Consider the following 22,915-nt stretch of genomic DNA (forward strand, 5'->3'; position numbering starts at 1 on the left):
AGACAGGCGCTGTCAGCACATCTGAGACTGTTACAAAGCACCATTACATTCTGTGAGTGTTTCCAGTCAGGTGCGTTCCCACCAGGATTGGGAACTGCTGAACTTTACCATTTAAAACAAGTTCTGCTCTCTGCAACTGAGTGTTTACTGCTGCTGAACCACTCTGCACCTCTCCTTAGATCAACTTACTGATTTTGCCCCATGGGCAGGTCTTTGATGCTCTCATTCATTTGAATCTGCTGAAATTGCACCACAATGAAGAAAAAAAGCAATGCATGCACCAATTTTAAAAAATGTGCTTCACCAATTTGCGTGGTACTGTGGTATCATGTGATTTGGTGCCTGCAAACACACTGCGTTTGCGACCTGCGCTTGGCTTGGGGCATTATTAACATTACATTGGCACCTGCATGCAGATTGCAAGGGCAGTGAGTTTGAATGAAATGTGGGAAATGTTTATGGAACACGCCTTTCCCACATCGCATTTTGATATGAACCAGCTCTTATGTCACCCAGAGGAGAACAACTGGCACTGGCATGCAGAGCCGAATGTCTGCAAAAGACAGCACTGGAAAGGATATGAGTATTGCAACAAACAGGTTTTTAAAAAAAAACACAATGTAGTGATTATTGATATTTTAACCAATGTTACAAAGAAAATTAAGGTAGGTAAAGCCCACATAAAGTAACAGCTTCATACAATAGGTGTTTAGCCCCTGGCATATAATACAAAGGAAGCTGAACAAGATGGTAGATGTGGTTACCATTTACACAGATAATAAAGGCAGATATAACATCTGAGATATTACAACAACAAACGGCATGTGAAAAAGGTTATCAAAAACGTATATACCTTAATAATTTGTAAGAAAATGAGGAGTACCCTATGTAATGTTAGCTTGGAGCAAGAGAAATGGAAAAAAGTGGTAGAGAGATGCTTTTTTATTTTAGGTCTTTGCTAATTCAATTTTCATTTTCATTTAACAGATAAGTTGCTCTTTAATTGGTTTCTCTTGCAAAAGTTGGAATAAGGCCAGCCATACACAGTTGGAATCTCAGCTGGTTCAGCAGGAACCGGCCGAGATTCGAACCATTAATGGTCAAGCTGAATGTACCAAGTTGATGGATCGATCAACTTGAGTACAACCAACATGTCGGATCCGCCTGTGATTATCACAAGTGGCTGCTATTGCTGCTAGCAATAATCACAGTCTTCTCCCAGCGGCTCGCCAGAAGGGATTCCTCTATCAGTACTGTCTGGTTGCAGCACCCGTGGTTGCAGGAAAGAAATTGGCTCTGTGTATGGCCGGCCTAAGGGGTGTTTTCATCCAGTATCCCTGGCCTCTCTAGTACCTACTTATTTGGAAATCTCTCACAGAGTGTTGGGGAGTAATACAACAATTCCCCACCAACAGTAAATAATTAAAGAGAAAATAGTAAAAGTGTAATCTAAATTAAACTCTTAGGCCCCTTTCACACGGGCAATCCGATCCGCCGGTCAGTTTTTCAGACGGACCTGATCGGATGCTCCATGCATCCCTATGGGGCAGCGGATGTCAGCAGTGACATGTCCGCTAACACCCGCTGCTCTCCAATCTGATCCTGTCCATGAAATCCGGACAGAGGGAAACCCTATTTTCCATCCGTCTATCGCAATGGTCCTCAACTCCAGTCCTCAGGGCCCACTAACAGGCCAGGTTTTAAGTATTACCTTGGGGAAATGCAGACTAGAATACTACAATCACTGAGCAGCAAATGAGATCACCTGTGATGTAATTTAGTTATCTTGCAAACCTGGCCTGTTAGTGGGCCCCGAGGACCAGGGTTGAGGACCACTGGTCTATCGGATCGGATGGGATCGGATGAGAACAGACAGTCGGTCGGTTCTCATCCGATCTCCCCGTAGAGGACAGCGGGGATCTGACAGAGCAGAGACGGAGCTGTCATCCGCCTGCTCAGTGGGGATCTGCAGATCGATCCCCACGCTGAGCAGAACGGACTCCGTCCCGTGTGAAAGGACCCTTAGGGGCACTCATTGTTCATGTTTACAGAAAATTCTGAAGTTTTCAAAACTTCTAATTATTTTTGTTCATGGTTTTTCACTTAAGGGAAACCTCTGCTGATTTTATTTCTTATGCTTTGAATTGCTCAGCTGTATGGACATTTTACTGGTGGTATATGGGGCCACTTTTTCATATTGGCACCATATCTCTTCCTAATTACTGCTTTATTGCAACATGTTTATTTTCTCTTTATTGCCTTGTTATGTCTTAAATAAGTTATGACAGAAAAAAGGGCATTAGAAGAGTCTTTGTATTTTTATTGTTGCTTTCCATTATAAAGTGTGCTTGGAATGTTAAATAAAGTCCATGATGAAAACGATGGCGGTCACCCCAGTACCATAAACAATGGGTAAACCTTTCCAGGAATTCCAGACGAAAATCTTCTGAAAGCTTTAAAGGAATGGATATGCTGTCCAGTTACATCTAATTTTTTGAATTATATATGTGCATGGGGGCAGCCATATTTACACATTACATCCATGCTCCACATCCATGCTCTACATATATAATAATATACCATATAAATGCCCCAATATAATGTGAGCAAATTATTACTAAAGTCCAAGCCACTAGATAGGCATCCCAAAGACAGAGATGTTCAATAGTAACTAAAGGGCCTCACCAGATGACACAATTATGCACTTACCAGATAGGAATGACCTTCTAACTCAGTGGTTCTGAACCAGGGTTCCTCCAGAGGTTGCTAGGGGTTCCTTGAGCAATGAGCATATTCTGCCTCTCAGATAAGTTTCCCCTGACATCGTTGATCTTTTTAGCTATCTGGAAGAAGGTAATTCTTCCCAATGTCCACAAGTGTAAGGAGCATTCATCCCACTGACCATCACTCTAATGTATCATGAGTTGTATCCCAATGTCCACAAGTGTAAGAAGCATTCATCCCACTGACCATCACACTAATGTATTATGAGTTGTAGATATAGTCATTTTGAGCAGGGGTTCCCTGAGACCTGAAAATTATTTCAAGGGTTCCTCTGTGTTTAAAAGGTTGGGAAAGGCTGCTCTAATTAAAGAGAAGTCAAACCAAACATCAATATTGTAACCCTGCAGGAATCACCCCTTGAATGGTCTACAATAGGCTGGATGTACCTCGAGTCCTTATCAATCATAGGTAATTGGGATTTCAAGAATCACCCATCTATCCTCAGGATTCATACAGAAAACAAGAGCAAAGAGCCCAACATAGAGAAAAAACAATCAAATATACTTTTATTATTAAAATAAAGTAATGCTCGAACATTAAAATACCGCAATTGCACTTGAAAGTATAAAGAAACTTGCCGGTTTCTAAGAAAATGGCTTCCGGGAAAATTTTCTATTGACAGGATGACGTCACAGTAGACGTCCTATGTGTTTCGTCACTCCTGACGCCTTGCGGGGCTCCATGTGTTTTTATTGTGGTGATAAGATTGAGAGCAGCATTTTTGTTTCCAGCGGATGTGATTTGCTACCATCGTCAGACCAGGACACCTATGTAGATTATTTTGCATGTGGCCAAATATGTACTGTGAGTTCCAACATTTTTTAACTGCCCACTAGAAGGTGGTTTTCCCTTTCTATATACACATAATACACACACACACACACATACACACACACACACACACACACACACACACAGGAACAGTGGGGGAAATCACATGCGATTTGGACAGGAATCATACTGCATTCCTGTTCAAATCAAATGCAATTTTTGAAGTTCGATTTGCGCCAATTTTTTCTGTATTGCGGCAAATCGCACCATAAAATATTACTACTCGGTGTCGGCAAGTACTTGACCTAAAGTATCGGTACTCGTACTCGCAGATATAAGACCAGTATCAGTGCAATACTATCCGGGACATGTCTACCTATCTAGGGCAGTCTTAAGGCCTGTAAATGCAATAAGAAAACTGGAAATAAAATTTCTGCCGATTTTAGGATTGTTAGTATAGAGCTTTCGACAGCCGATTATGAATTTTTCGGATGACAAAAACTGAATGTGCTGGCTTTAAAATTTTTAACGTCCGATTTTAATTTAATTAGTACAGTTTTCGATCGAGAAAAATGGTAAGAGCAAGACTAGGCATGCTCTAAAACTAAAGAACACATAGAAAACAATTCAACACATGACATCACTTCTGAAGTTGTATTCTGTCGTATGAGAATTTTTTTGTGACTAGCATGCAGCAAAGAACAGACGAAAATTGGTCAGATAATCCGATCGTGTGTACGAGGCTATAATAAATTGTCAGCTACCCTTTTTGTGAAAAGATCATTAACAAATCTCAAAATAAAGAGGAGTGCAATAAATCAGATTTTCTTAAACAGGAACTACATTCCATGATATGAAGCAAATTGTTGTCATTGGCTGACTATGATCCCAATTCCCTACGCTCCCATAACCAGCTTCCTAACACACAAACAATCTCATTATTTCCTCCTACAACCGTTTCGTCTCTCAATGATACTAACATGCAGAATTTGTTTTACTTGTGGTGACCCTGACCTGACACAGAAGGGTAATGACATGGCATCCTGACCCATCCTCAGGAAGTGAATTAAAATTCAATAAGTAATCAGATGTGCTGATAATGGTACTTATGGCATGGCCATATTGTATATCAAGTCTCATTTATTCTTCATATAAAATTAAAATGACTTATTATTACGTTCCGGTTTTGGTCTGGAAGTAGAAGACTTTCCAGACTGAGCTTGTATTGTTTTTCTTTTTTGTTTTTATAAAAAATTAACTAAAGCAAAGAAAAATTGAGAGTCTGAACAAAAAGTGCTTATTTGTATAAGCCATAAGAGCATCTATATATATATCTGGAACATGGCTTTATATACATGTTGCTGTAGAGTAAGGAGAATAGACTCTAATGAACCTCTCAGCTACTTTAACCACTTCAGCTCCAGCTTTTAGGGACTAGATCAGTTAGATCAGTTTATATGAGTTTCATTTCTATTGGCCTATTTATTTGGTAGTAACTTTGTCATTACTTAAGATAACAAGATAACAAAGCATATATATTTATATATATATGCTTTGTTATCTTTGTTATCTATATATATATATATATATATATATATATATATATATATATATGCTTTGTTATCTTTGTTATCTATATATATATATTTATATATATATGCTTTGTTATCTTTGTTATCTATATATATATATTTGTTTTACAATTCTTTTTTTTTTTTTTTTTTTTTTTTTTGCAAAAGCAAAGCTCTTATTGGTGATAATGTCTTGCCAAAATTATTTTACTTTTTATGCAATCCATAGATACAAAACATAGCATGATTGAAATATATATATATTTTTTTTTTGTCCCATTGATAACTTTACCCACTTCAGCTCCAGCCTTTATGGTCTAAATCCATTTATATTGGTTTCATTTCTGCTATTGGCCTATTTATTTGGTGATAACTTTGTCATTACTTAAGATAATAAGATGACAAAGCCTGTATATATATATATATATATATATATATATATATATATATATATATATATATATATATATATATATTCAGTATATATTTATTTTTAGGACAAGCAAAGCTCTTATTGGTGATAACGTCTTCCCAAATTTATTTAAATTTTTATGCAATCCATAGATATAAAACATAACAAAGACTGAAAACATTTTTTGTAATTTTTTGTCCCATTTATAATGACACAATGGCATAAAGCACTGCAAATGTATTTGGCCCCTTTCACACAGGCTTTCCGATCCGAACCACCTGTCAGTTTTTCAGGCAGACCTGATCAGATGCTCCATGCACCTATATGGAGTAGCGGATGTCAGCGGAGACATCTCCACTGACACCCGCTGCTATCCGATCTGACCCTGTACATGAAATCCGGATAGATGTGACCCTATTATCTATCCAAGCAAAAAATTAGGGGGAGCATACCCATGTATTTCTAAAGCTGGTGCAGCTATGAACCAAAAGACATGTGTATTAAAAAAGAATAGCGCACACATGCAAAAGAAATCATTACCAAATTTTCAAGACAATCCATAAATAAAAATGGGGATTTGGTCCCACCATATGGCCATATAGTGCTCAAGCCCACCACTGCGTCAAAGTACCCCATTATCAGTGGGTCCTACACTATCCATGAAAAAGAGATGAATCCAGCCTTTCTAACCCTTGGAGATAATACTCCTTGCTGGGAAAGATGTGAGAGTGAGGAAATAAACACACCTGGTTTTCCTGCACCTGAGAAGGTGGCATCTGCATCTGAGTGTACCTGCACCTCCATGTACATTGTATTTCCCTGAATGCGCCACTTTTGCATTTGAGGATAAACAGTATGATGTACTCGCATGTGCTGGTAAATGCAGGTGCAGAAGCCATCAGTATTTAGCTGAGCAGGGCCACATACCGCCATTCACATGTATAAAAGGCTGTATGCACCACCTGCAGCTCCCTTGGTGCAGGAAAGGATTTTACGATAGAGGAATTTTCACCTTCTAGACCAGCCTTTTTCAAGCAATTTATCACAGAGTAACCCCTAAAATTATTTTCTCAGGGAACTGCTAAAGCCAATTAATTTGGGGTACAATTAAAAAATGTCTTCTTTTTTGGTGGTCAATATAAAGATACCCCCATCCCCCCTCTTATGTTGGTCATAATGCCACCCACCCATGCCAATTCTGATATTTCTCTCCTACATCTAAAAATCATTTTTTTTTTTTTAAATAGAAAATTACTCAGAATCCCCAAACATAATTTTTTTTTTAATGTTTTATCTAATAAAATGGTGGTTGTTGCAATTTTTTATGTCAGACGGTATTTGCTCAGCAATTTTTTTAAATAGATATCCAACATGTCATGCTTTAAAATTGCGCACACTTGTGGAATGGCGCCAGAAAATCTCCATAGGTGGCACTTTCACATTTTTTTACAGGTTTAGAATCACAGAGGAGGTCCACAATTATTGCTCTCGCTATAACGTTCCTAGTGATACCACACATGTGTGGTGCAAACACCGTTTACATATGCAGGCATGACCTACGTATGCGTTTGTGTCTGTGTGCGAGCATAAGGAGATGGGGGCACTTTAAAAAAAAAAAAAAAAAATGTGTTTATTTATTTTTATTTTTTATTATTTTATTTTTACACTGTCCCTTTCATTTTTTTTTTTGTTTAATCACTTTTATTTCTATTCCAAAAACCAAAAGAAAAAACTGCGCTGGGTGCCTAAAAATTCATACTAAATAGCATCTCTTACAATGCTCTAAAACAAAGCATACATATAAATTAAATATAGAAATACAGTACTTAGCAGGTTACATATGATACAAATATTGTGCAATGTAGAAAAAAAAAATTCTGTGCTTAACCACTTTATCACCGGAGAATTTTCCTGCTTTACGTCCAGGCCACTTTTTGCAACTTCGCGACTTTAACTGACAATTGCGCGGTCATGCAACGCCGTACCCAAACGAAATTTACGTCCTTTTTTTCCCACAAATAGAGCTTTCTTTTGGTGGTATTTGATCACCTCTGCACTTTTCATTTTTTGCGATTTTAATAAAAAAAGAGCGAAAATTCTGCAAAAAAATTGACATTTTCTACTTTGACAGTTAAAAAATATCCAATATATTCAATTTTTGTCATATATTTAGGCCAAAATGTATTTAGTTACATGTCTTTGACAAAAAAATCCTCAATGAGGGTATTTTTAACCACTCTAAGACCGGAAGATTTTACCCCATTCCTGACCAGGCTATATTTTGCGATTGCACTACGTTATTTTAACGGACAATTGCGTGGTCGTGCGACACTGTACCCAAATTAAATTTATGTCCTTTTTTTACCCACAAATAGAGCTTTCTTTTAGTGGTATTTGATCACCTGTGCGATTTTTGATTTTTGAAAAAAAGAGCGACAATTTTGAAAAAAAAAAAAAACAATATTTTTTACATTCTGATATATAAAAAAAAATTAAAAATTATTTTTTTTTTAAAATTTTAGGCCAATTTGTTTTCTGCTACATATTTTTGTTAAAAAAAATCGCAATGGGCGTATTTTGATTGGTTTGCGCAAATGTTATCGCGTTTACTAACTACGGGAAAGATTTGTCATTTTTATTGTTTATTTTTTTTTTACTAGTAATGGCGGCGATCTGCGATTTTTTTTGCGGGACTGCGACATTGCGGCTGACAGATCGGACCCCTGACTGACATTTTTGGCACTTTTGGGGGTACTAGTGACATTACTACAGTATTCAGTGTTATAAATATGCACTGTTACTGTAATAATGACACTGGCAGGGAAGGGGTTTATTGGTGATCAAGGGGTTAAATGTATGCCTCATGCTTACTGACGTGTGTGGGGGAAGGGGATTGTGTGACACAGACACAGATCGCAGGTTCAGCTATGCTAAATCCTGTAATCTGTGACTGTCTGTCACAGGAGATCCGCCCTCTTTGTTTACACAAGCGAGCGGATTTCCTCACTCGATCCCCCGACGATCGGGGAAGAGCGGTGGTGATCACCGCCTCCCCTCCCCTGGCCCGACTCCCGCTGTGTCTGAATTTAGCTGGAGTGAGCCTCCGGCGCCGCCGAGAGGGGGTGGGATCCAGCGACGTAAGTCTACGTTGCTGGACGATAACGGGCCACTTTGCCACAGTACCAGCTCAGTGAGCGGTCGGCAAGTGGTTAAAATATAAATAAGTGATACCATGAATAGACAAAATATTATATCTAAAGTCCCATGCAAAAAAAAACGAAGAAATTATCCCAAGTGAGTAGTGATCTGTTGACAAAATGTAAGAGTGTATCCCAGGAGAAACAAACTTCCAAATTCCAGTGAGTCACCGCAGTGAAGGCAAGATGGGGGCTTACCAGATTATAATAACTCTTAATTAAGAAAAGTCGAAAGGGTGTTTGTAGATATTTGGTGGCTCCACAAGACCTCCATTTAATTCACTGTAGTTACGGCAAGGCTGTATATGTCACAATTATATACTTTTTTAAATACATTTTTATTGTTGAGAAATTTGGCACTATAACAGTATAAATTGCTATCATCTTTTCCAACAGATTAAAGGATAAGTCCAGCAAAAATCACTGTACTTACCTTTCCTACACCCGATTTGGTCCGGTCCCACGCTGAGCTGTCATAGGCGGCTTCAGCGTGGAGGCGGGAGCAGGAGATGCACTCGACAACGGAGGCCCCATAGTAAGTCTATGGATGATGTCACTTACCATTCATTTCACAGCCGTTGTCGGTGCTCTCCTGCACAGAGCTTCCGCCACTGGAGGCCGGACCGGATCGGGTGTAGAAAAGGTAAATACAGCGATTTTTGCTTTACAGGGTTAGATAGAATAGTCTTAGAATGTGGTAAAGAGTAGGTTTAGCATTAGTTAGGTTTTGACTGGACTTATCCTTTAAGGGAGATCTAAAATTAGTAAAAATAAGAAAGAAAAGAGTGGATCCATGTACCGATATAACCATGAAAATAAAAGAGCACTCTCCATAGTGTGAATCAGTTAAAAACAGCAAGATTTAAAAAAAAGATTGCACTTAAAAGTTGTGTAGTAGAAACAGCCATACAGATCGGTGCTAACTAACAATATTTGTACCATATGTAACCTACTAAGTGCTGTACTTCTATGTTTTACTTTTATTCCTTTCACAAGAAATGTAAACATCCCTTGTGATAGAAATAAGGCATGGAGACATCTGGGGTCTATAAGACCCCAGATATCTCCTCTATCCTGGAAAGCATGAGATAATAAAAAACATTGATCTCTGCTTTCTAGGGAAAAAAATTACAGAGTCAGAGTTAGAAGTGATGTTATAACGTCACTTCTGGCCTTTCACAGTCATAGAGCTGGCCGGGGATGATCCGATTCTTGGTCAGCTTTCTGGTAACCCAGTGCCACCACCGGATCAGATCTCTGACTTCCTGAAAGAACGGAAGACCCCATAGAGGCGCAGATGGACGTGGGGAGGGGGGGGGGCATCCCCTCCCACTGCCTGTAATAGCAATCCAGCAGCTAATCAGTACTAGGATAGCTTTTACACTGTAGGGAATTGGTAGCTGATAAAAAATATTTTTGGATGATGCCTGTAGCTGCAACCATCATCCAGCTATAGCCACTTCAAATCCAGCACGTCATATGACCTCATGCGGGCGCCATTAGAAAGATCATTGGTGTCATACTGCTGGCTTTGCCAATTACCATTGGTCGAGGATCTATGTGGGGCCATTAAATGAGAGGTCAATCAGCTACAACTCGAGGAACCCCTAGCAACCTCTGGAGGAACCCTAGGATTCCATGGAACCCTCGCTAAGATTGGCTGCTCTAGGCATTTATGTTCACGAGGCCTTAGGGTGATTTCAGCAACCATGTTGTACACTCAGAAGAACTGCAAAGTAAAGAATTAGGAAAAGTAGAAGCAGGTTACAAATTGTATTTTAGAAAATGAAGATAGCGCAGCAAAGATGTCACAGATATAAAATGTTATAAAGGTGAATTTAATTAATTACAAGGATATGAAATTAAATTAAAAAATATTAACTGATAGATCCTGTGATAATTTAGGTCTCAGGGATAATTCAGTTTCTGTGATAATTTAGTTGCAGTGATAATTTAGGTCACATGTAAATCCCACTTCAAACTCTACAGACGGAGAATTTTGTAAATTAAATGAAATGCAACGCTGAATTTATGTAAAAAAAAAAGCTCCTCAAAGTATTTTAAGGGAAGAAAGTTCTTCGAACAGTGTTGAGCTGAGAAAGATGAAAATATTTTTACTGGTTTCTAAGTCTCTACTTTCATACTGATCCTCTAAGATGATTCTGTGTACTGATCTTTTGACACTAAGAAGTATAAACTCTTTTCCCTTTGGAGGAATTCTCCGGAGACACATCCACATTTAATGACTGCAAATGGATGTTCTTCTCAAGTGTTTTGCCAGCTGACTCTTTAAACAACACCAAAATATTTAAAGAGGTTCTGTGCTGAAAATTAATATTAAAACAAGAAATGAAAGCTCCAGTCACCATGCCCCCACCTAATGTACTTGGATTGCCCATCAAAAACCAAATCACAAAGAAGCACTCCAGTGCTGGGTAAAAGTTGTGTTAAGGGCTACTAGGATTTAAAGTAGAAGTACCGTAAAACCTTGGATTGAGAGTAACTTGGACTGAGAGTGTTTTGCAAGACAAGCCAAATCTTTTTATAAATTTTGACTTGATAAATGAGCGATGTCTTGATATACAAGTAGCGCCACTTCACAACTGAGTATAAAAGAGAAGAGAGGTGCCTCTAAGTGTAGCAATATGGTTACATTTAATGAAGGCTCAACATTTAGCAACTTACATGGTTGATGATTAAAATAGACACATCTAAGTATGCAGACATCCGGGGTAAAGCTTTCCACATAGACCATCCTCCGCACCTCCATCGACATCATCCCTTCCACACTGCGCTCCACGAGCGCTTAAAACCTCGCTTTCAGATAACTCTACTGCAGGATAGTCTTCCCGGTCATGATTGCAGACTAAGAGCGGTGGGAGTCAGCGGTGAGGAGGATGGTCTATGTGGACAACTTCATTAAATGTAACCATATTGCTACACTTGAGGCGCCTCTCTTCTTTTAAACTCTGTAGCTCCTGCTGGATTTTGCGTCTAATCCCCTTGTGGAGGTGGCCATTTGTGGATGGACATTTTATGGATACACAACCTATTACATTACTATAATCTTTTTGTATAGATTATAAACTGAAGGACTTATGAATAAATGGTTGTGGAACAAACCATCTGAGTTTCCATTATATCTTATTGTTATTATTATTATTATTATTATTATATAGAATTTATATAGCGCTGACAGTTTAGGCAGCACTTTACAACTTGAGGGTAGAGAGTACAAATACAATACACTTTAATACAGTAAGAATAGGAGGGCCCTGCTCGTTAGAGCTTACATGGGGAAATTTGCTTTGATATGCGAGTGCTTTGGATTTTAAGCATGTTTCCAGAACTAATTATGCTCACAGTCCAAGGTTTTACTGTAAAACCCAGGGCTTTTTTTCAGCAGGAACGCGGGGGAACGCAGTTCCGGCACCTCCAGTACTGAATGTATGCAAGGGGTGCTGGGGTGTGCTGAAGGGTCTACTGATGCTGGCTGCTGGGAGTTCTATTGTAGCCGGAGTGGATCCATTTTTGCATGGGGGTGGGTCTATTATTGCTTTGGAAGTCTATTGACATTGGTGGAGGATCTGTTGTTGGTGGGGTGGGTCTTATGTTGCTGGTGGGTCAATTAATGCAGGGAGAGTTCTACTGTTGAGAAAGGAGCCTGTTGATGCTGGCTGTGGGGAGATTTGTTGTTGCTGCCGGGGGCCTAAAGTTGTTGGGGGGTGCATTTTGGTCTGATCAATATAGTTGTATATAAAATGCACTTTTTATCCTTCAAAAAGTCATTCACAGGGTTAAACCTTTCATCTAATTTCTGAATTGCTGCATCTGTAAATTTCAAAAGCCAGTATAAAGGTATAGTAGTGGTAAAAAAAAGCACTTGTCGGTTTAAGTATTCATTTTTTTTGTATAATTTTCCTTTAAGGGGCATGGCAGGGGGTGTGTCCTATACCTATATACTTTTTCTAATAGGTGTCCCTCATTCCTATCTCAGAAAGTTGGGAGGTATGCATTTCTGAAAACGGGTTTCCTGTTGGTATGAACAATGGACCATGGGGTTGATTTACTAAAACTGGACAGTGCAGAATCTGGTGCAGCTCTGCATAGAAACCAATCAGCTTGTAACTTCAGCTTCTTCAATGAAGCTTTGACAATAAAACCTGGAGTCTAATCGGTTTCTATACACAGCTGCAGCAGACTTTTCACTCTCCAGGTTTAGCAAATCCCCCCCACATGTCTGATTAATGTGTGTTGAAATGCTCACTTGTAGTCACCATCAGAAGAGCATGTGACAGGTGACAATTTAGAAACACAATTGGGAGACAGGGAGAGCAATGTCAATTAATTTTATTTAAGGCTTTAAGTATTTCAATACAAAGGCATGAGATAACAGTTGAAAACGGTATGGAAAAACATGTCATGGGTGATAAGAACGGCATACTATGCCAATACAAAAAACAGATTTAACAACATGTAATGAGTAGAATAGGTTGCCAACTTCACTGTGTATTCGACAAACAGTGGTAAGCCAATAGTGCCATTAAGGTATAACATGGAAAGTGTAAGGGAGAGGAAATGATTGAGGGGAAAAAAAGAAGGGAAGAGAACAATCAAAGAAACTATAAAAAAAAAAAAAATTAAGGCTAATCACTGTGAGATTAAGGCTCGAAAAAAGAATCACTGTAGACCATCCAATACGTCAAAGTGATGCAGAGTTTTCGGGGCTGTCTTCTACAACTGATCCCTCCATAACATTATCTTGTCAAGTATCTAGGCCCATTCCAGTAGACTGGGTAGAGAAGTATTTCCAGTGTCGGGAGAGGTATTTCCAGTGTCGGGAGTGTCAGGAGAGTGCATCGAGCTGCCAATAGGCAGTGCTGCAGAATGCCCTTTTTGACCTTTGAGATAGAAGAACCTATCTGCTTTCTTTTTGATGGTTGAGACAAAAAAAAAAAAAACAGGTAAATGTTGCTCTGGAGTCTGGATGCCTTTTAGGAAGGGGCCATACCGTTTCAATAAGAGAGGATCTGAGAGGAAAGAGCATACTGGTTCTTTTAATGGTGTGTCTTGTAATAGGCGGAGCTCCAGGCAAATGTAAAAAACACCCATTAATGCAATTAAGTGTTTACAACTGAACTCGGTACTAAGCACTACTACTATATTCAAATGTCAAGGTCCAGCTATAATTTACACATGTAAGTGAATGAGTCAGAGCAGTGATTCCCCCTCCTCCCCTTTCTCTGGCTGTCTTTTCAGAAGGAGCCATATTGTTTCAATAAGAGAGAGAGTCTGAACGGAAACAGTGTACTTGGTCTCTCTTTGGTGCAACCTTTATTAAGCTGAAGGCAAATAAAAAATTCCTTTATTTGCAGTTATGCGTTTATAACTCAACTTGCTACTAAGCACTTTAGGCAAGATAGGTTTTACCACTTGACAGTTGGAAGTTGGGTTGGATTTAGGGTTGATGGGCCTTATTACGACTTTGGCAAACGTTGACACCATGTACACCATCAAAGAGCTCTACAGTAGTGATGGTTGATTCTTTCCAGGTCTACCAAGGATTCTTGTTCAAAATTCAGCAAGCCCATAAACCTAGAGATGAATCTCATTCAAGTTTATAAAGAGCAAATCTTGTAGTTAAATTCTGGCCATTTTTAGAGCTAATAAACAAACTTCTGTCAAAAAAGGCAAGGAAAGCTGGGCAGTGTCATAGAGAACATGCAATGTGAAACACTCCATTCAGATTTACTGTATTTCAGTTTAAACATTTTTTTTTCAGGTAGCTTTAGCAGCAGCACATGCTTTTTCATCAAGCAGTGATAGACCTGCTTTGATTGGTGGAATCAAATTAGCTAGTAGTTCATTGTGGCTGTCCCATTTCCTCCCTGTGCTCCCACTGGCCAATTTCTACCAAGCAAACAATTAGGAGACCACAGATGATACAGCAGTTTAAAATCAGCTAGCAGAAGAACCATTTTAAATAACAAGGCTAGGCCTACATTTCCTAGAGACAAAGAGCACAGGCTAGGGCTTTACTTTAAAAATTAGGATGCTCTGCAGAGGATATAGAAGTATAAAATTGGCCAGCAGCAGGACAGTTTCAATCAGGGATAATAGGCCAAAATGTACTAGAGACAAATAGTACAGGCAGGTGTTTCACTACAAGGCACAAGAGGTCATAGATGACACAAATGTGTAAAATTGGCCAGCAAAAGTACCGTTTTAATTAAGGATAATAGGCCTGACTGGTGTATACCTAACTTTTTTTTATCTTTCAGAATAGGGGGTGTGATAAAATGTGAGGTAGTTTAGGCGCACACTGTTCTTGCACTTATCTTTTTTTTTTTTTTTTTTTTCAAACAATGCAACAGCATGCTGCAAACAGAAGGTTTAAAAATCCTCCATTGGTGTCTTGATTTGGAAGATATGGCATGGTGAATGTAAGCTCTAAAAGTGCCACACATGATACAGCCTTTCCCCAAGTATCACTCAGCTGAGCAGTTCATGCCCCTGGAAGGTCTGGAGTGTACACACACACATGACTTAAAGCGGAGCTCTTCCCAAAAAGGGGGAAGCTCCGCTTGTCTTCCTCCTCCACCCCTCCGCTGCAACATTTGTCAACTTTATGGGGGAGAGGTACCTGGTTTTGACGTGGCGAACTCAGCCGTAACTTTGCCCCCCCTCCTCCTTCCCCCACAGCCGGCCCAATCACAAAGCACAGCATGATTCTCGCATGCACAGTAGGGAACCGACCATGAAGCCGCAAGGCCTCACTGCCAGTTTGCTTTAGTGGGGATGGCAGTGGCAGCACCTGATAGCCGATAGAAAAAGTTAGAAGCTACAGTATTTGTTTACGTTTTTTTTCTGCAGGAGTCTGGAGCTCCTCTTTAAGAACCTAGATTTTTAAATTTTGATTGTTAAATAATACCTTAACTACAGAAAGAAGTATCTACAAAAAAGATGGAACATCCATGTCCTGAAGAAGCGAACAAAGAATCCACAAAATGCTTAGACTGTTCAAAAATAATGTTGTGTGTTTCCCCAAATATCAGGACAGCATTGGCTCCCAGGCATATTGCACATCTTGTATTCGCCTGGCCCCTTTGGGGTATTTGAGATCTAAATCACGCAGCCATCTGGAGACCGCGCAGTCCCATTTCCTGTCCCTTACTCTCCTTGATTTTCCCTGTCTTTGGGCCTCTTCCTCCCTCTCCCATACCCCTTCCCCCTTTTTTTTTTTTTTTTCATTTTCTCTTTCTCTCCAATTCTCCTTGCCCTGTTCTAGGCAAATTTGGTTACATTTTAGTACATGCCCCGGTAGTCTCATTTACAGTACATTAGGGCAGTGGTTCTCAACTCCGGTCCTCGGGACCCACCAACAGGCCAGGTTTGCAAGATAACTAAATTACATCACAGGTGATCTCATTTGCTGCTCAGTGATTGCAGTATTCTAGTCTGCATCCCCCAAGGTAATACTTAAAATCTGGCCTGTTAGTGGGTCCCGAGGACCGGAATTGAGAACCACTGCATTAGGGGGCTCTTGGACTCTTTTAACAAGCGTTTGGTGAGAAACATCTCTTTAAGTATGATGCACAGAATACCCTACAGATGAAATATTGTAGGTACTGCACAATGTTTAGACTAATTGCTCAATTGGAGACGCGGCCTTTACAGGGCGCTATAAAATGCTATATAAGTGTGATTCTTGTTTATACTTGGTATGTACCCTCCTACTGAGTTTATATCACCCATATGTACCCTTAAAAGTTTAAAATAAAGAATTTTCAAAATTACATAGTTACATAAGACGCCATTTTTTTGTTTTCTGTTATTTTGAAAGGGTCAATGATGGAAATAAAATCTAACTTTTGTTGACATATTATAAGAATGTCTAATCTGTAATTTGATGCCTTTTGGAGATTTTTCCATTTTTCCTTGGCTTCTTTATGCACATTAATACAAATTTCTACCTAGGGTGCCCAAACTTTGGATCACCACTGTAGTTGGTAAGGTTGAATAAAGACACTAGTCCATCTAGTTCAACCTGTGTAGGTGTATGTGTGTTCATGTCGATTATCATTTCCCATATCCCTGTATATTGTGTTCACTAAAAATAATGTATACAGAGAACTTGTTACATTTGTCTAAATTTGGTAATGACTAACCTGTTGGAGATTGGATTTCCCTGTCCTGGGGACATTTTATATTATGTTATAGTACTAAAAAAAGAATATATGTTATGTAGATATTTGTTTGTTGACTTCCCATTTTTTGGGATATTGAATATTATGATGTACTAGCTATACTATGACCTGAATAATGAGAAGCTTCACGGACATCTTCTTTCAGTGAAAGAATCACTAATGAATCTTAATATTTTTTTCACTGTCGTCTAGGCCAGATCTTGATAGCGAGTGGGTTGCCATAACAGAACGGGTGCAGATGGACTCAATGGTTCTGAAAGGATTAATTCCTGACACCAAATACCAGTTTGCTGTAAAGGCAGTGAATTCCTTTGGAGAAAGTTTACTCAGCATTCCTAGTGAAGTTATCAGGACATTCCGTAAGTAGAATTCAGAAACATCCTTTTTTTTTATTTTTTATTTTTTTTAAGAAGTTTGTAACTTACAGCTGGCAGAAAACTCACTTCTGAAGCAACAAATAGCTCCTGGCTACATTCATCTCCCACGTAGTGTAGTGGCCATGCTGGAGATTATTAAATCTGAGCTATTGGTAATATTTTCCAGACTTCAGAACAAATACTAATCCTTTAGAAGCTTTCCCTCCTGGGGGTTACATTCACGCTTATATTTGGATCACTGGCCACTGCTGTTGTCACCTTCTGCATTATTAATAGATGGAATCACACTGTGGAGAACAACATAAGGGGACATTCAAGGCTTGAAATTGGATGGTCTTTCACTGTGAACTCTTAACATTTAACCTGTCCATGATTGAAGCATTGAAACGTGTCTGTGACCTTAAGAACACCATTGTGCTGTAATAAGCCAAGTTTCCAGAGATTGATCAACAAAGTTGGGTCGTATTTGTTCTCTATAACCAGAAGTATTTTTTTTTTTTTGGCTCCTGGCACTAAATTAGCAAAGTATTTATATCAGTCTAGAGCTTCATGCCAATCTGTTGTCACATTGCTTCTGCCTCAGGCTATATGCACACGGGCAGTTTAGCTTGTGTGCATCAAATCCTGATGTTTACAGTCCAACCCCGCTGCCAGCAGCATGTCAAACTTTATGACAGGCTGAATACGCAACTGCTGGATGCTGTGCTAGGCAGTATTCATAATTACAGCTATATAGATTCAGAGATGTATGCCTAGAATTCAGAATTCCTGTGTTCTGGGCATCCCTGAACTCATATGGCCCTGAATGCAAGTGCAATTCAGTACAGCCTCCAGCAGTTGCATATTTCAGCCTCTTGTGGATTTTGATAGGGTTCTGGCATCAGGATTGGATGCTGCACATGTGCCTCTTGTGCGCCCCAAAAAACATTATATGAATTGACGCACATGGGCCAAACCACCAATTTACATGAAGCCTTACAAGATGGCTAAGTATTGATAAATTAGCAGGGCTTTTTTTCAGCTGGAACTTGGTGGAACTCAGTTCCACCACCTCTGGCTCAGACCCTCTGCTCTCTGCTCACTGCTATCACTTGTAAACACAGAATTTCGGCTTCTGTGTTTACAAGTGACAGCTTGTCCCCAAGTGGCTCCCACTGAGTTTGGGATCGGGAAAAGGTAGATGCAAGTGCCCGGGGTGGAGTCTGGATGCTGACACCCTCACTGGATGACCTCCCTGCAAGTGAGAGAGGCCAAGCCACCTACAGTGTGTGGGGTGGTACTGGATCTGACCGGGTGTTTCAACTCAATACAGCAGCAAAAGTAAAACATGTGGAAGATGGTGGAGCTTTTAAGGAGGGGAGGAATATGGGGGCAGTAGGGGGGGTTGCATGCAAAGATCAGAGCTGAAGGGGGGTGGAAGTGAGATGTTGATCGGGGATGCAGAGTTAGGCAGCTGTGGAATAAGGCTGAACTCTAAACTGTGTGTAACCCCCCCACCCCCCACTTCCCAACTCTGCACTCTGTATGTAATGAACTCCTGGTATTTAATGCCCCTGTAAAACCCTATCACTGTTAGTAAAAGTTGACCACACCCACTATCTGATGCGGTTTGGAGGGTGTATGTGTATAAGGAGGGGGGGAGGGTTAGGGGGTCATGGTTGAGTTCCTGCACCTATTTAAAAAAAAAAAAAAAAAAAAAGCCCTGTAAATAAGGGTTGATTTAATAAAACTGGAGAGTGCAAAATCTGGGGAATCTCTGCATGGAAACCGATCAACTTCCATTTTTTTTTTTTTTTTTTACCAAACTGGAGTTAGACGCTGATTGGCTATCATGCACAGCTGCACCAGATTTTGCACTCTCCAGTTTTAGTAAATCACCCCATAATGTCATTACTAAAATGTCACAAACACTATACCAGTGTACCAGTGTTGAAATGAAACAAGAGATTATGGGCAACCTAATACTGTTATTAATAGGGGGGTTAAGGAAAGAAATTTAAGTATATGGTAGTGCCAAGGTGCGTTAAACCAAAACCTGTTGCTTCGCCGTGAATAATCAAAGCAAAGGCTTGCCAAAAAGGTGTGATGTCATTTTCAGTTGGAATCAGCTAAATATGTTCAAAATAAAAGTGTGCAAAGTCTAACAGTTTGTTTTCTTTTGAAAAGAAAGACGTGTTCACTGCCAGTATGTTGCAGAGAAGGACCCTTGCTCTCTGTGTGGAAACAGCAGTCTCTCTGCAGATGTCTGAAACTCCCCTGCTGAGTCAGACCTATAGTTCTGCAATCTGAAAATCTTACACTTTCTGCTAATTAGAGAGTTTTGGCTCTGGTGCAGCAAAGGCTGTGTTGGATCTCTGCAGCGAGACCACTGCTTCCACATAGAGAGAAAGTGTTATTCTTTAAAGAAAACATAGGGATTGATTTACAAAAGGCAAATAGATTGTGCACTTTGCAAGTGCAGTTGCATTCTGCTTAGTAAATGAGGCGAAGTTTCACTTTACAAAGAATACTAAATGCACTAAGTGCACAGTCTATTTGCCTTTGGTAAATCACCCCATGGCGTATTCATTTTTTCTGCAAAGGTGAACTTACACTTTATGCTTAAAGTTCATTTGGGCTTTAAAGTGGATGTAAAACCAATTCATGAATTTTGACCTGGGTGCATCTATCTGTAGTGTTTACTTTAGTTCCGTGACTTTCTGCTGCTTCATTCTTCTGTTATCAGCATGATAATTGCTTACAAGTTCTCCGACACAGGAGATAAAAGCAGATGGAAATTTGTGTCGGGAAGGTGCTATAAATAGGTTAGCAGAAAGCTGGTCTATTCACAGCACAGTTCTTCCTTCTTCTGCCTATGTGGAGGGGAGGTGTGTCCCTTTCCTCCAATCAGCTGTCACACAGTGTATGCCAAGACTCCACTCCCACAGCTGCAACAAAAAGAAAAAAATCTAACACCATAAATTCTTTCCAAACAGTATGTAAAGCTGAAGATAGCAGATATACAGGTAAAACGTATGTAGGGAGATTTGTTTCATTTCTGTGTATCATCTGTGGCTGTTCACTCCACTGGGTATATGTAAGGGTTTGAATCCACTTTAACCACTTTAAGACCGGAAGGATTTGCCCCCTTAATGACCAGGCCCTATTTTGCGATTCGGCATTGCCTTACTTTAACGGACAAATGTGTGGTCGTACGACGCTGTATCCAAATAAAATTGACATCCTTTTTTTCCCACAAATAGAGCTTTTTTTGGTGGTATTTGATCACCTGTGCATTTTTTTATTTTTTGCGCTATAAACAAAAAAAGAGCGACAATTAAAAAAAACAATATTTTTTTTAACATTTTAGGCCAATTTGTTTCCTGCTACATATTTTTGGTAAAAAAAATTGCAATAAGCGTATTTTGATTGGTTTGCGCAAAAGTTATTGGGTCTACTAACTACGGGAAATATTTATGTCATTTTTATTGTTTTTTTTTTTTGACTGCGACATTGCGGCTGACAAATCGGACCCCTAACTGACATTTTCAACACTTTTGGGGGTACCAGTGACATTACTACAGTAATCAGTGCTAAAAATATGCACTGTTACTGTAATAATGATACTGGCAGGGAAGGGGTAACAGTATAGGTGATCAAGGGGTTAAATGTGACCCTAGAGGAGTGATTTTAACTGTGGGGGGGCGTGGCTTCTGAGATGACCATAGAGACATGTGATCCTATAAAGAAGGATCACATGAGCTCTGTGATCAATTCAGGGAGAAGGACGGTCGGCTGTGTTTACAACAGCTGACCGCCCTTCTTTCTCAGCGGGGAGCGATCGTGAGTGTCAGGCGGCAATCGGAGCCGCCTGACACACGCATCGGCTTCCCCACTGACGATCAGGGGCGCTCGCCCCCTAGCTACCCCCAGACGACCAACGTACCTGTATGTGGTTTTGCCTGTAGGAGCCACTCTGCCGACGTACATATACAGTACATGGTCAACAAGTGGTTAAGGTTTACCTGCACTTTCCTGTATTGCATGAGGCCTCTTTATTCCATTTTGTCAATATTCCTGTGATCTGAGAACCCCTGCTTCTTATAATGGAAAACTATTCCTGCACATGACCACTGGTGGCGGTATGTTCTTATACAAAAAATGTAACCACTTTCCGTCCGTCCATAGAACGTAATATGATGTCCTGGACTTTGAGTGGAGATATCTGCAGCTGCAGGCATAATTCAGATATCATTCTTTTCTGACGGCGGTTCCCTGCAATGTAAAAACAATCATAGAGGCTGTTCAGCAGGAGGGGATGTCCGGCGCTTCTCCCAGGTTGGCCGGCAAGCCAGAGAATGAATCGGCCAGCGGCGGCCGTTAACCACAGAGCTGACCGAGGACCAGATGGTCCCTGGCCATCTCTATGACCTTCGGAGGCCAGGCGCGATATTATGATGTCACTTCTGGCCCCAGCAGATGTAAACACTGCCGTGTTTTTAGCTGGAAAGGCTGAGATCACTTTTTTTTTTTTTAATATTTTATATCTCAGGCTTTCTAGCCTAGAGGAGAAATCTGGGGACTTATATCTGGGGATCTCTCTGTAAAGAGGACCTGTCATGCCCTATTCCTATTACAAGAGATGATTACATTCCTTGTACTAAGAATGAAAGTGATCAAAAAATAAAAAAAAATTTAGGGGAAAAAAGGCGAAAGTGTAAAAATAAAAAAGTAAACAAAATAAACAATAAAAAGAAAAAAAAAATGTTTAAAGCGCTCCTGTCCTCGTGTATTGGCATGCAGAAGCAAACTCATACGTACGTGGCACCCGCATATGTAAATGGCATTTTAACCACACATGTAAGGTATCGCCACAAATTTTAGAGCAAGAGCAATAATTCTAGCACAAGACCTCCTCAGTAACTCTAAACAGGTAACCTGTAAAAAAATTTAAACCGTAGCCTATGGAGATTTTTAAGTTCAGAAGTTTGGCACCATTCAACGTGTGTGTGCAGTTTTAAAGTTAAACATGTTAGGTACCTATTTACTTGGCGTAACATCATCTTTCACATTATACAATAAAATTGGGCTAACTTTAGTGTTTTATTTTGTTTTTTAATTAGTTAAACTGTTTTTTTCTCTAAAAAATTGTGTTAGAAAAATTGCTGCGCAAATAACATGTGGCATAAAAAGTTGCAACGACCGCCATTTTATTCCCTACAGAACAATAAATCTCTATGTTGTGCAGTTTAGGAAAGGAGGAGGGATTCAGTTGTTGCAAAAGTAAGTAGGCAGGACTGACACCACTAGGTCCTCAAAAATTCTGTATGTTGTCGGCTCATTGAAGGAATTTGCAGCTGAGTCCATTTCTGGCAGATTAACGGGTATTTTTCCGTACTTACAGAACGTACTAGGGGTTTAAAGAGAAATAACATGGGAAAACATGCACATATTGCAGAGATGTACTATATATATATATATATATATATATATATATATATATACACACATACACACTATATTACCAAAAGTAAAAAGTATTGGGACGCCTGCTTTTACATGCACATGAGCTTTAATGGCATCCCAGCCTTAGTCCTTAGGGTTCAATACTGAGTTG

At 39.6% G+C, this 22,915-nt stretch overlaps 1 protein-coding gene across 2 annotated transcripts in view; it reads left to right on the plus strand.

Moving 5' to 3' along the window:
- EGFLAM (EGF like, fibronectin type III and laminin G domains) overlaps positions 1-22,915 on the plus strand; it is a 305,415-nt gene that overhangs the window by 171,741 nt on the left and 110,759 nt on the right. For both annotated transcript variants that reach the window (XM_082264828.1, XM_082264829.1), the window contains exon 7: positions 17,135-17,301. In XM_082264828.1, coding sequence (XP_082120954.1) covers positions 17,135-17,301 — 167 coding nt within the window. The remainder of the gene's footprint in view (positions 1-17,134; positions 17,302-22,915) is intronic.

This window comes from Pelophylax lessonae (assembly GCF_965119305.1).
Source record: "Pelophylax lessonae genome assembly, chromosome: 1".
NCBI lineage: Eukaryota > Metazoa > Chordata > Amphibia > Anura > Ranidae > Pelophylax > Pelophylax lessonae.